Below are 15,629 nucleotides of genomic sequence, written 5' to 3'. Positions count from 1 at the left end.
GCAACTCAGCAAAGATTAGGTAAAAATGAGTATATTTCCATATATTTTTTGACTCTTTTGAAATCATTGTGATGACCCGATCATTTTTCAGGTTATGAGCAGAAGGAAAACAAACATGTTTTTACACATGACGCATTGCACATTAGTGTGCGAGCGCTAAACGTCACTCATCTCTCTTGACAGATTTATAGAACTTGAAAAAATGTATACTTTTTTACCCATTAATGGGTTTCAGCCAGTAACCGTGTTTCAGAAAAATCCGGGTGAAAAAGACCCAGCGACTATTGTATAGATCCAGTTGAAAACCGAACTGAGCTTGTTCGGGTATACTACCCAGAAACAGGGTACCAAAAACAGAAGAACCAAAAATGATGTTGGGTAGAGTGCCATTGTACTGCGGATGACAGGCGTTTCAGGTTTCACCCTCCTGGATGGGATGCAATGAATAAATACTAAGGTATGGAAATCCATATATATTGTGTGCGTTCCTTTCGTTTATGGTGAAAAAGCTTTCACTATTGTGGATATTCTCCGGAAGGAAACCCAGCAAAGATGGGACAGATATGCGATTCACGGCAGTATAGCGGGCGGTTATTAACGTATACATAATATTTTTGCCAATAAAAATGTGCACGTAAAAAAATAACCTTATTGGCCCGTTTACATATAGACCTGTGCAGCGGTTCATCGAATTCACTCACCCGATGGATTTTGACATTTGAGCGGGTCGTCTTCTCGAACAAAAGTTCATTTTGCGTTCATTATGCGACCCGCTCAAACGTCATAATTACGTCATAATAAGGAAAACAAACACTCCTAGATGGTGCTAATCAGCAAAGTTTGGGTAAAAATGAGTATATTTTTCATATATTTTTTGACTCCTTCGCAACCATTGTGATGACTCGATCAATTTTGAGGTTATGAGCAGAAGGAAAACAAACATGTATTTACACATGCCGAATTGCACATCAGTGTGCGAGCGTTAAACGTCACTCATCTAGGCTAGCTCTAGCGGACAATGCACTGTCCGACAATACTATAGCTCGATATTAGCATAATGTAAACACTTTTAGCACATGACAATTCCTGTTTACATGATGCTAATATCGTGCTAGTATTGTCGGATAGTGCATTGTCCGCTAGAACTAGCTCATATGTAAACGGGCCATATCCAGTTTTCCACGAGCGGTAATGGCCGCCAGCTTGCCTGCGGGTTATGACTATAGACACTATAAATAGGTTCCATAGACGAGCGGAGGAACGGTTGGGTCATTTCGATTAAGTGTGTTTTTCCACTTTTTCACAGTGTACCACGTGAATTTGACGTCACACGCTCCGTTGCTTGGATTGCAATCGTGACGTCATGCTCGTTTGGCTACACTAACTGACAGTTCGTTTGGCTACACTCGCCTTCGCCTCAGCTCGTCTATGGAACCTATAGTGTCTATAGTTATGACCTGTTTACATATACGCTAGTTCTAGCGGACAAAGCACTATCCCACAATACTAGCGCGATATTAGCATAATGTAAACAGGAATTGTCTTGGCTAACAAGCGTTTACATTATGCTAATTTTGCGCTAGTACTGTCGGACGGTGCATTGTCCGCTAGAACTAGCGTATATGTAAACGGGCCATAGACTTATGCAGGGGTTCATCGAATTCACTCACCCGATGGATTTTGACATTTGAGCGGGTCGTTTTCTCGAACAAAAGTTCATTTTGCGTTCATTATGCGACCCGCTCAAACGTCATAATTTCTTGGGGGAGTTCATTTTGCGTTAGTCTATTATGGCAAAATGTATATATACGTCACCATTTGCTGTTTACATTTTCCATCATCCACCAAATGCACTTGCATTTGGTTTTCTTCCTCACCTTCTATCTATCTTCATTGGCTGGGACGTCAGTCGTACTGTCGTCGTCAGAGTCGTCATCGATTTGTGATTGTTATTTGAAAACCTTGAAAACAGCTAAAAAATGATTTTTCAAATTTAATAGTGAACAAAAGACTATTAAAGTAAAGTCATAAAACATAATATAAAATAAGGTATCCACAACGTGTGACAAAATGGCAAAGTAAGTAGAAGAATAATTAACCCTTTTTGTGTCAATGATACAATAATCTTACATCGTTTCATTGGACGAAAAAAAAACCTATTTTCTATAATACATAATATGTTGTATTATATAGTTTTAACGTGGTTTTAACAAGACGAGTTCGGTGGTCTAGTGGCTACCGCTTCTGCCTTTTAAGCAGGAGGTCGTGAGTTCAATTCCAGGCTCGTCCCTTTCCTACTTTGTATTTCCCTCTTAGTTCTTTCTGTGTTTCACGTTCTACCAAAACGATTCCTACTGTTATAACCTTCCACACAATCCCAAAACCTCCCGTGGCACCTATGAGAGAGGTCGTAGAATTCTCTGCATCTTAGTTAAGTAGGTGTCCAACAAAACCATCCTTCGCAGCATTCGCAAGGACGTGGCCAGGACAGATCTCAATTTTTTTTTCGTAGAACTAATTGTTTCATTGACGCTTAATCGACTGAAACCAAACCGTGTTAAACTATTTTATTAGCATTTAGCATTTCGCACAAATTCGTAGGTGGTACACGCCAAGACTATTGTATGAGAGTAGCATCACTTTCCGTTACCACAGATATTGATTTGGGACTAATCACTATCTCTTAGATGGAAGTAATGCACTCTCCAATAGTCGAGATTTATCCTGGCCACGTCCTTATGATTGCTGAGGAAGGGGAATGATGGTTAGTTGGATACCTACTTAAGAAAGGTGTAGAGAACTCTACGACCTCTCATAGGTGCCACGGGAGGTTTTGGGATTGTGAGGGAGGTTATAACAGTAGGAATTGTTTTTGGTAGACCGTGAAACACAGAAAGAACTAAGATAGGAATACAAATAGAATTGAACCCACGACCTTCTGCTTGATACCAGTCGTGCAGAGGGAAGCAGGCGCGAAGTCGACCCTTCCCACCTTCCGAGGACATAGGGCGTGGTAAGGCCACCTGGAAAGCCGGCAATGCGCTAGCACGATACCATGGTGTTCTTCTAAAAACAGCGAGTCGCGATGTTCGGTGCTGCAAGGACACGCAGCTAACCTTGAGGGTGCGTTGTGCACTGGCCCCCCTTTGAAGCATTACTTTCTGGTAGTACCGAAGGGACTATGGGCTTGGCGGCAATGGAAACGGTTTAGCGGGTCGGGGATGTAGTCCTGCCTCCCTCATTGGAGGTGGCCCCTAACCCCGCACTTCCTGGTCAACCCAGGATGTCTGTTGAGCAGATTCCCCTCCATTGTTTAGGAAGAAAAAACGACCTTCTGCTTATATGGCAGAAGCGGTAGCTTCTAGACTACCGAGCTCGTCTGTTGCGCAGTGGGATATTTTAATTCTGAAATTCAAATCAACTAGGGCCCTCCTTAGCCGTGCGGTAAGACGCGCGGCTACAAAGCAAGACCATGCTGAGGGTGGCTGGGTTCGATTCCCGGTGCCGGTCTAGGCAATTTTCGGATTGGAAATTGTCTCGACTTCCCTGGGCATAAAAGTATCATCGTGCTAGCCTCATGATATACGAATGCAAAAAAATGGTAACCTGGCTTAGAAACCTCGCAGTTGATAACTGTGGAAGTGCTTAATGAACACTAAGCTGCGAGGCGGCTCTGTCCCAGTGTGGGGATGTAATGCCAATAAGAAGAAGAAGAAGAATAAAATGCCCAATAGTGGACCCCCTAGTAGCAGAATTTTGCTCTTACTGCTATAAGGAGTAGAAATTTTCAATATATTAATTCCGCTTGATATCTAAAAACAAGTTCTGCATCTCCTCTTCACGATACATACATAAAACACTCAAATACACGACGTTATTCGTTGAAATTGACATTTCAATGTCTGACTGAATTCGCCCTATAGTAGACCCCCTGGGAGCCATGATAGGAAATTGCTTCCCTATAGTCGACACTTCATTTGATTTTGATGTACCGCTTCGGGGCGTTCTTCTTTCCTATTATGGACCCCCCAACGGACACTCTTGTGTTTATTTTTTACAAAATTGTAAAAAATCATCTAATTTAACTTTCCGTAGCATTTCCAATGCATGTAATCAAATCATAGGACTGTAAGGTAGGTTCTCCCGATGCAATTTCATAGCATAATGTTTACATTGTGCTGTAATAATGCAAAAAGTGCTGGAGGGTCCAGTATTGGTTGGGGGTCCACTATTGTCTTTTCCTTAATTCATTAGGAAGTTTCTCCTCTAGGTATTCCTTTAGAATTTCCTTACGGAATAAATTCGGGTTTTACATCGGATACTCCTTCAGCAATTCAGTGCGACATTACTTCAAGAATTACGGAGAATATTCCTTAAGAAAATCCTTCTAAAATTCCTTCAGAACTTAACTCCCATTTCTTTTATTCAAAAATCCCTTTGGAAATTTATTCAATTATTTGCTGTAGGAATTTCCAGAATAATTAAAAAAAATCGAAGGAATTTCTGAAAGAATTTCTAATGGAATTCTTGAAGAAAATTTGGAAGGAATTGCTAAAGAAAATTCCCAAGGTTTTTTTTTCGATAATATTTCTGAAGAAATTTAAGGACGAATTCCTTAAAGAATTATCTAAGGTTTTCCTAAATAAATTTCTATGAAATTTTAGAATTCATTTCCGAATGAATTTCCGAGGTGTTAGCATTTATGGAGGATATTCCATATGCATTCCTGATAGAATGCCTACATTTTTTGGATGTTGGCATTACATCCTCCACTATGACATTGCCGCCTCGCAGCACTTCCACAGTTATTAATTGCGAGGTTTCTAAGCCAAGGTACCATTTTTGCAGTCGTATATGTATACTATCATGAGGCTAAACACGATGATACTTCTATGTCCAAGGAGATCGAGACAATTTTTACTTACTGATGTCTGAAAATATGTCCTTATAATTAAGGAAGGGTCAAAATCACACTGTATGTGAATTAATCTGGGTTTTTACTAGATACTTTCACCAACGTGTACTTGGCGGAACTTTTCTGACTGCGAGGCAATGAAAGTACATAATCATTAATTCAAACTTGATTAATTCACAGGGAAATGATGATCGTCTTCATTTACGATACATTAAAAAACGACGAATTCCACGATCCTGTTAAATCGGTTATTTATTTTCATCCATCTTGGGTTTCCGAAACACAGAAGCTGCTGTTATGTGGTCAACTAATGGTAAGTAAAATATAATATTTCTGAGATGAGCCAGCCTCGGGCTGAAAATCTCACTAACAGAGACATAATAATAATAATAAAATATTATAGCTTTCTAGTTCAATGTTGATGCATTTCAAGCGAAAAACAAAGGCAAGACGAAATTAAAGTCTTTCTATAATAACTTGTACTTTTTAGGGGACGGCTCACTTTCTCAGTGAAACTTTGTTTAAACCACGAATAATCTCATTACAAAGTGGAAAATTCGCCATTAAATCTTTTGGACGATTTTTATTGGTAAGTAATTCGATAAATTTTCACTTTTTGCATTACGAAAATCGAATTTGTAACCTTTGGAAAGTTATTTCTCTCTCGTTCATCTCATGTATCATCCAAACAGCAGATAGCAGATTTCAATACAGTTCTTAAGTTCTATTATAGAGACCTTCCGATATTTTCTATTGGATTAGCATTTGTTTCGATATTCGATATTTTGTTGCCTAATATCATATCAATATTTTTGCTTTAGATATCGAATAACTTTTAACAGGAAATTCATCTGACTTCACATATCTGCTCATTTCTCACTGTTATTCCATTATATAATCTATTATGATGTTTTATGGTGAATTCGAATATTTTTTACGGGAAACTCTTCAGAGTTTTCATAATTTTTTTTTTATTTCCACAACAAATTTCCACGGCTATTTCGGTTTAGTTTCCATTGTAATTTTGTCTGGATTATTCCATTGTAATTATTCGGAATTTTCACGGGATATTGTTCTGATATGATTCGGATACTTTGAAGCGAGGTTCTTCTAAATATCAAGGGAAATTATTTTGAATTTTCCCAGAAAAATCTTCTGAATTCGGAAAGAAAATTTGCACGAGGAATGCCTCTAAATTTCCTCGGGGAATTCTTCAAAATTTCTATACTCGAGAAGGTTTTTAAATTTCTATGAAAATTTGTTCTGAATTAAAAAAAAAACGACCAATGAACGTGTTCGTCTGGTATATATTTGTATATTCCATTTTAATTCAAACTACTTATTTTACAAATTTATATCCCACTAAATCTACTAAATGATTTATTCAGTAGGCATATATTTATAAAAAATATTGTAACTGTTCGTCCTGGTAATACTTGATTACCTTAAATCATTTTCTTTTGCCATTACATATCAGCTTTTTTGAATTCTGAGTTTCAGACAAGTCTGGAACGCTGATCTTTTTTCTAAGTTTCTTGTAATTATTTCTTACAAAAAGGAAACGTCAACATATTTTCTATTTATATTTGATCTAATTATTTCCCAACAATTAAATGAATATTTCATCGCCTACGTGAACACTTCTTAAGTGTTTTATATTTGATATTGATCAAAAAGATACTAGAAGATTTATTTGTGTAAGTAATACTTAACAGCATAGATATCTCCATCAATCCTTTTACTTATTTTAACATAAATTCCAGACGTCTCGGATTATGCACTACAGTCCCGGATGCAGCCTGCTTGATCCGAATTGCCCGGCAAATGTCCCGCATTACCACATGTTAAATCTGTAAATTCTGGATAAGCTATGGAATTCGTAAGAAACTGGATTTAAAAAAATGGTCCAGATCCGAAAAACCATCAGAAAAAAAGAAATCTTGGACACTCTAGAGGGTCTACTGAACTTGGAAAATGGATGTTTCAATAGTGTTGAGAACCTAGGCCATTTCCGTATATGTACTGAAAAATCAACAAAAGTTGAAATAATTTGTCAAACTCTAAATAACGCAGGAATCTAAGGAATCTGAAGTATTTGATTACCCGGGAGGGTTTAAAGAATGTGGGAATATTAAGAATTTGTATGATTTACGGAGTTAAACGTGTCTGAAGATATTCTGTAAAGTTAAGATCATGGCAATGATCCAATCGAAGCTCTAGAATCTAAGAAAATGGAATATCAAAAAATGTGAGAAATCTTTTTGGAGTATTCTTAAATCCGCATAGATCTACAAATCTAAAAAGTCAGGAAAACGCCTTCAAAATCCGAAGAATGAAAAATTCACAGTGATTGTTCAGACTTAACACTTACATATTTTGTAGACACGGACAATGCCTGGTAGACTAGTTAAGAAAATTTTGCATATCGAAGAGTTTCCACGATTGGAGCAGGAATCGAACCCTCAGGCGTTTTATAGGAATTTTTTGGGGCGTAATTAGTGATTTTGTGTGTTTTGAACAACAACAAAAATGTTTAAAATAATCAGCAAAAGGCCGGATTTTAATGTATGTATATACATTTTAATAATATATTTACAGGTCATGTAAAAATGGAAAATGAATTTTTATTATTTTGTTAGAAAAACGAACAGTGGGTAATGTCTGTGACATAACCGCTAAGTGGACGTAGGACTTAACTTGACCATGCCTTTAAGATACATAATATGTCCAAATTTCTCACATCAACTATTTTGGATAAATAATCGGCGTTGCATACCATTCCTTGGCAAAACTCTTCTCATCAAACCGACACAGAAATCAAATCTACCTCGAACAAGAATCTTCAAAAAAATTCAGGAAGTATCTGTCCGGTCACGAAATATTAGCCTCGACAGTGGCAACCTTCCCACTGAAGGACTGCCTAAAATAAACCACAAGTTGGTTCAGCAGGGGATGTAGACTGTATCTTCTTCCACTGAAGGGCCTTCTAATCCGTGCGATAGCGACTGAAGGAGAACATTATTTTTAACTCTTAGAGCCTTGAAAAAGGCTGTTTGCTTCGGCTAAGTGCAAAAAGTAAGAAAACGATCTTTTCAACTAACCGCGAATTTCTAGTGATGGTACAAAAAAAAAACTGAATGCTCTGCGAGCGAATGCACTTTTCTTTTATATCTTATTTTGAATCTTCTCTGCTTCCCAATTGGTGGGCCAATCAGCTAGTGTCTTGTATCCCGCTTCTTTGTCAGCCAAAGGGTCATCATCATCAACACGTTCGAGAAGGGCTTCTTCTTTTTTACGCTTGTTGCTCGCTGCTGGCGTATATTTCCTAACGGGACTTTTCGCTAGATACAGGCCAATAAGCCGGGCAAGCGAGCTTAGAATTGCAGTTCAGGTGGGAAGTACGTGTTCTTTTCCGAGACAACATTGTTAGTAGTAGAAGGAAGGAAACACCCGGACATGGGATTTCGGGTGATAAGATTTAGAATTCATAACATGGGACGATCATTCAGTCACGTTCGCTTTGTGTGCGGTCAGTATCAAACAATGTTTATCTACATATTTTTTTATCAATGCCAAAAAATCCAACATTTGATGAAAAATCGATTGATAGTTTATTAATGTTTGATCTGTTATCGGTGTTTTTTTTATCCAAATAAGATTATGTGAGAGATTTGGACATCTTATGCATCTTTAAAGGCATGGTCAAGCGAAGTCCTTCGTCCACTTCGCGGTTAAATCAGAAAAATTACCCACTGTTAGCTTTGACGCTATTTATGAAAATCACGCATTAAATTTTATCTCTAGAATATTGGATTTGGCACCCAAGTACAATTCCTATCCCGAAGGGTATTGAAAGCATTGATATTGATCTCTATTATTGGCTCTCTGAAGAACCGTTTGTTTTTTTGGACATACATGCTGCATCATGTGGCTTTTCTTCAGCCTGACACGGCTCAGCACCGATGCCGGCCGGTCTCGGCTGGCTCGACTCTGCTGCTGCTGCCGGTATCTGCTCAGCATTGCTGCTTTGTCGGGTCTGTAGGGTGGACTGCTGATGTACTGGCTAGGTTTCGGCTGATAATGGTCGCTTCGATGGTGTCGAGCCGAAAAAGCGGTCGGTGCAGACTTCATTCCCTGCTAAAAGATGTGAGTGCTGTTCAATCGATGATGCGGTTGCTTCGCTTGTCCCGGTCAGAATGAAAAGAAAAAATCGCGTTGCGCTATTTTATGGCTTTTCGGCAGACCCAGCGGCTGCTCATTCGCTGATGTCTGCACCAATCAGAACGTGGTAATGGAATGATGCAAGATTATGCGGTACCCATATTTATAGGTTCCCTTGATCTCAATGTTTTTCATTGAAAACAGTTTCATGCCTATTGAAACAAGTTTTTTGGGCTTTATCAAGCATGGACATGGAAGGCATACTTGAAATCTGTCGATTGAGGGGCTTACCGCAGAAATGCGTTCACTGAGACGAACGCTATTAACGTTTAAAATCTTTCAACACAGCGTAACGCGGTCGATTTGAATCAGGTATCTGGCAACCCCAATCCTACCCACTACGTTTGACAATAGCCAACATCTTTGAGTTTCCCATTGTTCTATTGAAATTGGGTTTCCCACTGACAATTCTATTTTGTAAACAAACCACTATTCCGAAGTGATTTTTTCCAAATAGACGTAATTATTTTTCATCATTTTTCAAGAACTTGTGCGAAAGTATGAATGCGAGGTGCTATTTCATCAAGACTATTGATGCCTTTAATAAATTTTCATATTTCAATGGGCACCAAGCGCTCTACTTCGCCAAAATATCACGATATTCAAAACACTTTTTCAATGGCAGGTTTCAACGATTATGATTACGCCTTCGTATTAAATTAATCGATGATTTTGATGCTGGCATCAGAAACATGGCCGCTTCGCAGACCCCTGATTTGAATATTTTGAAATGCTGCTGTACGCCTACAACATGGTACGTGTATCACTGTACAGAAATCATATGTCTGTCGATAGTATAAAAGTTATGAAGAAAATGATATATCGAACCATATAAAATCATATAAGGTTGGTGTCTTGGCTAAACGCGAGACAGTACCAACAGTATATTGTGTATCCGGAATAAATTTATACCGCTTTTTATACCGAAGTTAGATTTTTCTCCAGATACAGACAACTTTCCCAACTTCGGAAGTAGTGCGCTGAATTCGCCTAAAGATGCGCTAAACAACGCATCAATTAGTTTGACAAATAAAACTTCGGAAGAAAGTTCGATTCGGAAGTCCCGACTTCCGAATTCTAACTTGGTGCTACGCCGACAATACCTCTACTTGGTGAATAATACTATCGACAGACATATGATTTCTGTACAGTGATACACGTACCATGTTGTACGCGTACAGCAGCAGGATGACACACATATTTTTTACCATTCGCTGCGTTACTATAGTATTATTTGCGTTACATATAGATTTCTTACAAAATAATAAAAATTTATTTTCCATTTTTACATGACCTGTAAATATAAATGTAAATAGGGGGAATGACGGCTTTGGCAGGTTTTGTTATATTATTGGCAGGGGTTTTTTATGACTGACAATGCTCAAATTAGGCCTAAACATTCTTTGCATATCAAAGAACATTGTGGCCAAATTTCATAAAACTTGGTCGACAAAAGCACCCTGACAATAATAGAACAAAACCTGCCAAAGCCGTCTTTCCCCCTACATACTTTATTCAAATCCGGCCTTTTGCTGATTATTTTAAACATTTTTATTGTTGTTCAAAACACACTTGGTGAATTTTTGATTGATGTAGAGAAACACTACTATCTGTAAAATTGCTAAAAAGTAAATTTGTCGTTATCAAAATTATTAGGTATATTACAATATGTACAGCTTTTTTGATTATTGGAATTGAAAAAGAAAACGCAAAATCCCTATTTACGCCCAAACAAAATCCCTATTAAAACTGTTCCCTCCAATCGTGGAAACTCTTCGATATGCAAAATTTTCTGGCATTGTCCGTTGTCTTACAAAATATGTAAGTAATTATTATTATATTCTTTATTATCGTGATTTAAAAAAAATGTAAGTGTTCAGTCTGAACAATCACTGTGATTTTTTTCATTCTTCGGATTTTGAAGGCGTTTTCCTAACTTTTTAGATCTTTGCTAATTTAAGGATACTCCAAAAGAATCTCTCACATTTTCTGATATCCCATTTTCTTAGATTCTAGAGCTTCGATTGGATCATTATCATGATCTTAACTTTACCAAATATCTTCAGACACGTTTAACTGTGTAAATCATACAAATTCTCAATATTTCCACATTCTTTAAACCCTCCTGAGTAATCAAATACTTAAGATTCCTTAGATTCCTGCATTAGACTGGCCCAGATTACTATGGGGAGAAAAAAATGTTGTCGAATTCCACGGGGCACCCCCCAGAATTGTGTCGTTGGGTGAGAAAATCAATCTCTGAAAATTTCAGCTCAATCGCTTGTTGCATAAGCTGGCGCATTTGATTTGAAGTTTGTATGGGGATTTCAGCCAAAATGTATAGGAAAATACACCTCCGTCACTCATTCGATCTGGAAACTGGTTTTGATTGCTCGATTGACCTCAGAATTGCAAAAACGGCAGTTGGTATGCTACAGAACAATTTCACAGAACATTGCATGATGATCAAATGAACTTTTATATAATTTTCGGCTGATTCATTAGGAGCTGATTTGTGTATTTTTGGGTTTTTTGATCGAATCGCATCAGCCGAAACCTATATAAAAGTTCATTTAATCATCATACAATGTTCTGTGAAATTGTTCTGTGGCATACCAACTGCCGTTTTTGCAATTCTGAGGACAATCGAGCAATAAGAACCAATTTCCAGATCGAATGAGTGACGGAGGTGTATTTTCCTATACATTTTGGATGAAACCCCCATACAAACTTCAAATCAAATGCGCCAGCTTATGCAACAAGCGATTGAGCTGAAATTTTCAGAGATTGATTTTCTCACCCAAAGACACAATCCTGGGGGGTGCCCCGTGGAATTAGACAACTTTTTGTTTCCTGGGCCAGTCTATTCCTGCATTATCCAGAGTTTGACAAGTTATTTCAATTTTCGTTGATTTTTCGATACATATACGGAAATGGCCTAGATTCTCAAAATTATTTAAACCTCCATTCTTCAAGTTCAGTAGACCCTCTAGAGTGTCCAAGATTTCTTTTTTCTCCTGGTTTTCCGGATGTTGTCCATTTTTTTAAATCCAATTTCTTACGAATTCCATAGCTCAACCAGAATTTACAGATTTATCATGTGGTAATGCGGGACATTCTCCGGGCAATTCGGATCAACCAGGCTGAATCAGTGAATCCAGGACTGTAATATTAAAATAAGTAAAAGGATTGATGGAGATATCCGTGCTGTTAAGTATTACTTATTGTAGGCGATGAAATATTCATTTAATTGTTGGGAAATAATTAGTTCAAATATAAATAGAAAACATGTTGACGTTTCCTCTTTATAAGAAATATTTACAAGAAACTAAGAAAAAAGATCAGCGTTCCAGACTTGTCTGAAACTCAGAATTCAAAAAAGCTGATAATAGCAAAAGAAAATTATTTAAGGTCATCAAGTATAACCAGGACAAACAGTTACAATATTTTTATAAATATATGCCTACTGAACAAATCATTTAGTAAATTCAGTGATATGATGTGGCATGTGATGGGTAGTGACCGCAACCAGATGGCGCCATTGTATGCGTTACTAGCATTGCTTGCATTCAAATTTGCTTTGCGCTGTACCTGTAACGTTGTATACAACGGGCGCAGAGCAGGGTACGTATCAGCGTAGAAACATCATTGCTTGGGTAATACCAACGTGATTCTGGGTGACAGATATATGATTTTATGCTGTACAGTGATTTTCGCATCATATATCTGTCACAAGTATAAGGTTGGGTTTCTGAATAAAAACTATGCCGTGCAGTATGTGCTGACCCATTTTTCCCCATTTGCAAGTTCATGATACTTTCACTATATTATTACAAAAAAAAGTTTTAATTTCACATTGTTGGACGAGATTACACGTCTCGCATAAGACAAATATTTTACCTTGCCATACCCTACCAAAATGAAATTTTATCCTCACATCGAGTGACAATAAATCCAATCAAATTGTTTTTCTTACAAAGGCATAATCTCTGTATTAAAATCTATACAATGCTGATGCTCAAAAACAGCACTGATCCATCTTATCCAGTGAGCCATCTTGCTCCACCTCACCCTAACTAGCATGAGCTTGTACTGCCCCTATTCGCATAAGCGTCCCATGTCAGTTTTCGTCAACTTGAGAAATATGCCGTTGAGTTCCAAACTCGTTTTACATGAAGAAATTCAAAAAATTCTAATAAATCGATAAAATCAGCAATCTTTCTGAAAATTTGGCATAATATTCATTTGTATACATTGCTATGGAACTATTAAATGGACCATAATTACATTGATGTTTTGTGCGAGAGTGTATCAAAATCTGGAATGTGACTGTTATGCCAATAAATAGCAAGGTGGGACAACACAAATGGGTTTGATTTTCAAATTTCTAGAACAAAGCCTTTTATTTTTTCAGTTTTTCTTCAAGATGAGTTCATTTTAAGCTTATTTCTGAAAGAAAATCAAAATCGTCAAAAATCGACATGGGACTCTTATGCGAATCGCGGCAGTGTAGGACTTAAATCAATCCAATTTCATCTCCTATTTTTATTATGTTATGCTTTTATCATGTTGATGAACTCAGATAAATAAGTTGATTTTCCAGACGTTAAACGAATTCAATTTTATTTGGATTCAAATCTACTAACTCAAACTTCAATTTCAGGCGGTGGGATCGGATCGAAATATGTCGGAAATAGTCCTAGAGTACAGAGCCCATTTTTTGTACACCCTTTTAAAAATGTATCACTGTGACATAAATGCAATTTATGAGCAATGTAAATGTGATGAGCAAGATACGAGATTTGTTGATAAAATGTACAGCATAATGGAAAGTTATTTGCCATTGTTACAATACAATGGTAATATTTTTCAGAACGTGTCAAGTTTGAAGCTTCCAAAGGTAAGTGCATTTATTGATTTTTATAGCTGTAAAAACAACCGCTCTGAATATATTCAATTAGCAGTAGGGGAAAGTGGGGCAAACCCGCCATTTAGTTCACATGTTCATGTCGAGGTTGTTTAGTTCACCGGATGTTCATGTCGAGGTTCATTTTTTGTAAACATTGCCCGCAGCGGATGTTTTCTTCTTACTGAAAATCGGCACGTGACGTCATCGTGGTTTAGTCCATAACAGATTGAATACGCTAAGAGAAGAATGAATTCTGTCATCAAAAGAAAAAGTAGAATCATGAAAAAAAATTCACAGCGAGGTATGGGATGCAGCTCTCAAAATAATTTTCAAAATTTCAAAATGATATTTATTTACAAATAATTTATAGCATGAGGTTAGAAATTTGATTATCTACATTATACATATATTAATTTGATTGTTAATGACAATGAAGTTCTTTCTTGAAATGACTCCAGAGATGGTAGTACTTTGGATGTTTATTGAATTTCTAATCCAGCCTAATAAATCATTTTCAAAAAAATCTCTGTTTGTAATTTTTAAAATTATTTTTAATTCCATTGGCTATACCTTGCCGTGTTAAATTTCAGTGATTCTACTTTTCCTCTGATGACAGCGTTCATCCACTTCTCCTCGCGTATGTATTATACGGAACATCGAAACGTCAAAACAAATTGAAAACGGGACAGTTCTCTTATTAAATACCACTTTTTGCCCAAGTCTTAAAAATTTTATTTATAGAATTTTAAAACTAAATACTATTATCATCAATAAAACATTTTTAAATCCCCTACACTGCCGTTCTACGCATAATTGTCCCATGTACATAGGAAATCCCAGCAAACATGGGACAAATATGCGTATGACGGCAATACATTTGCTTGAGTTAAAAGGGTGTAACAGCTCGAAACAAAGCAACACTGATTTTGTATTTAATTATTAGTTTTTTCAGAAGTTTTGAATAAACACAGCATGTAAATTGCCGTTTCCAATATCAATACCTATAATCAAACCCCATAAATTCAAAAGTTAAATGTAAACACTTTACGTTTATACAAGTCCTACGTCTATTCGCGGTTATATTTAAAACATTACCCGTTGCTCTTTTTTTTTCAACTGAAATATATTAGAACATCAGTACTACACTCAAAATATTATTCATGTTCAATTCATTAGCAAAAACATATAGCTTTTTTCCATAATGGTTTTCATATGATTATTATATCAGAATCATATAGATTATGTTCATTATATTAATCATATAACTTTTATATAAAATAAATATAGAAATTGAGAGCAATATGTGTTCCAATCATATACCAAATCCTATAAATTTTATCTTATTTTACATTTAAAACCATATAAATTTCCAATAAAATTTATAAGATTTTCAAGCACATTTGATTTGAAATAGAAGCGCGAAAAATAAAATTGTTACTCCAGTTATCGCAATATATATCAAATGTTCCAGATTCATTATGTTGTTTCGAAAACAACATTCTGAATTTAGTCCACTTGATATAGATTGCGAAAACAGAAGCAAATCTATTTCTAAGTAAAAAAACAAGTTTTAAAAATACGCTT

The 15,629-nt window shown here is 36.6% G+C and overlaps 1 protein-coding gene across 9 annotated transcripts in view; it reads left to right on the top strand.

Moving 5' to 3' along the window:
• The first annotated feature begins 1,909 nt into the window (after positions 1 to 1,909).
• The window catches only part of LOC134211818 (uncharacterized), a 150,257-nt gene continuing 136,537 nt past the window's right edge, over positions 1,910 to 15,629 (top strand). For 7 of the 9 annotated variants that reach the window (XM_062689099.1, XM_062689103.1, XM_062689102.1 and 4 more), the window contains exons 1-4: positions 1,911 to 2,078; positions 5,096 to 5,228; positions 5,406 to 5,504; positions 13,800 to 14,036. In XM_062689099.1, the coding sequence (XP_062545083.1) occupies positions 2,071 to 2,078; positions 5,096 to 5,228; positions 5,406 to 5,504; positions 13,800 to 14,036 (477 nt within the window). In that variant the 5' untranslated portion in view covers positions 1,911 to 2,070. Of the gene's footprint in view, positions 2,079 to 5,095; positions 5,229 to 5,405; positions 5,505 to 13,799; positions 14,037 to 15,629 lie in introns of all 9 variants that reach the window. The other 2 variants (XM_062689096.1, XM_062689095.1) reach the window with 2 other exon arrangements.

This window comes from Armigeres subalbatus, chromosome 2 (genome assembly GCF_024139115.2).
Source record: "Armigeres subalbatus isolate Guangzhou_Male chromosome 2, GZ_Asu_2, whole genome shotgun sequence".
Lineage (NCBI taxonomy): Eukaryota > Metazoa > Arthropoda > Insecta > Diptera > Culicidae > Armigeres > Armigeres subalbatus.
The sequence above is the reverse complement of the archived record's forward strand: the minus strand, read 5'-3'. Positions and strand labels throughout refer to the sequence as shown.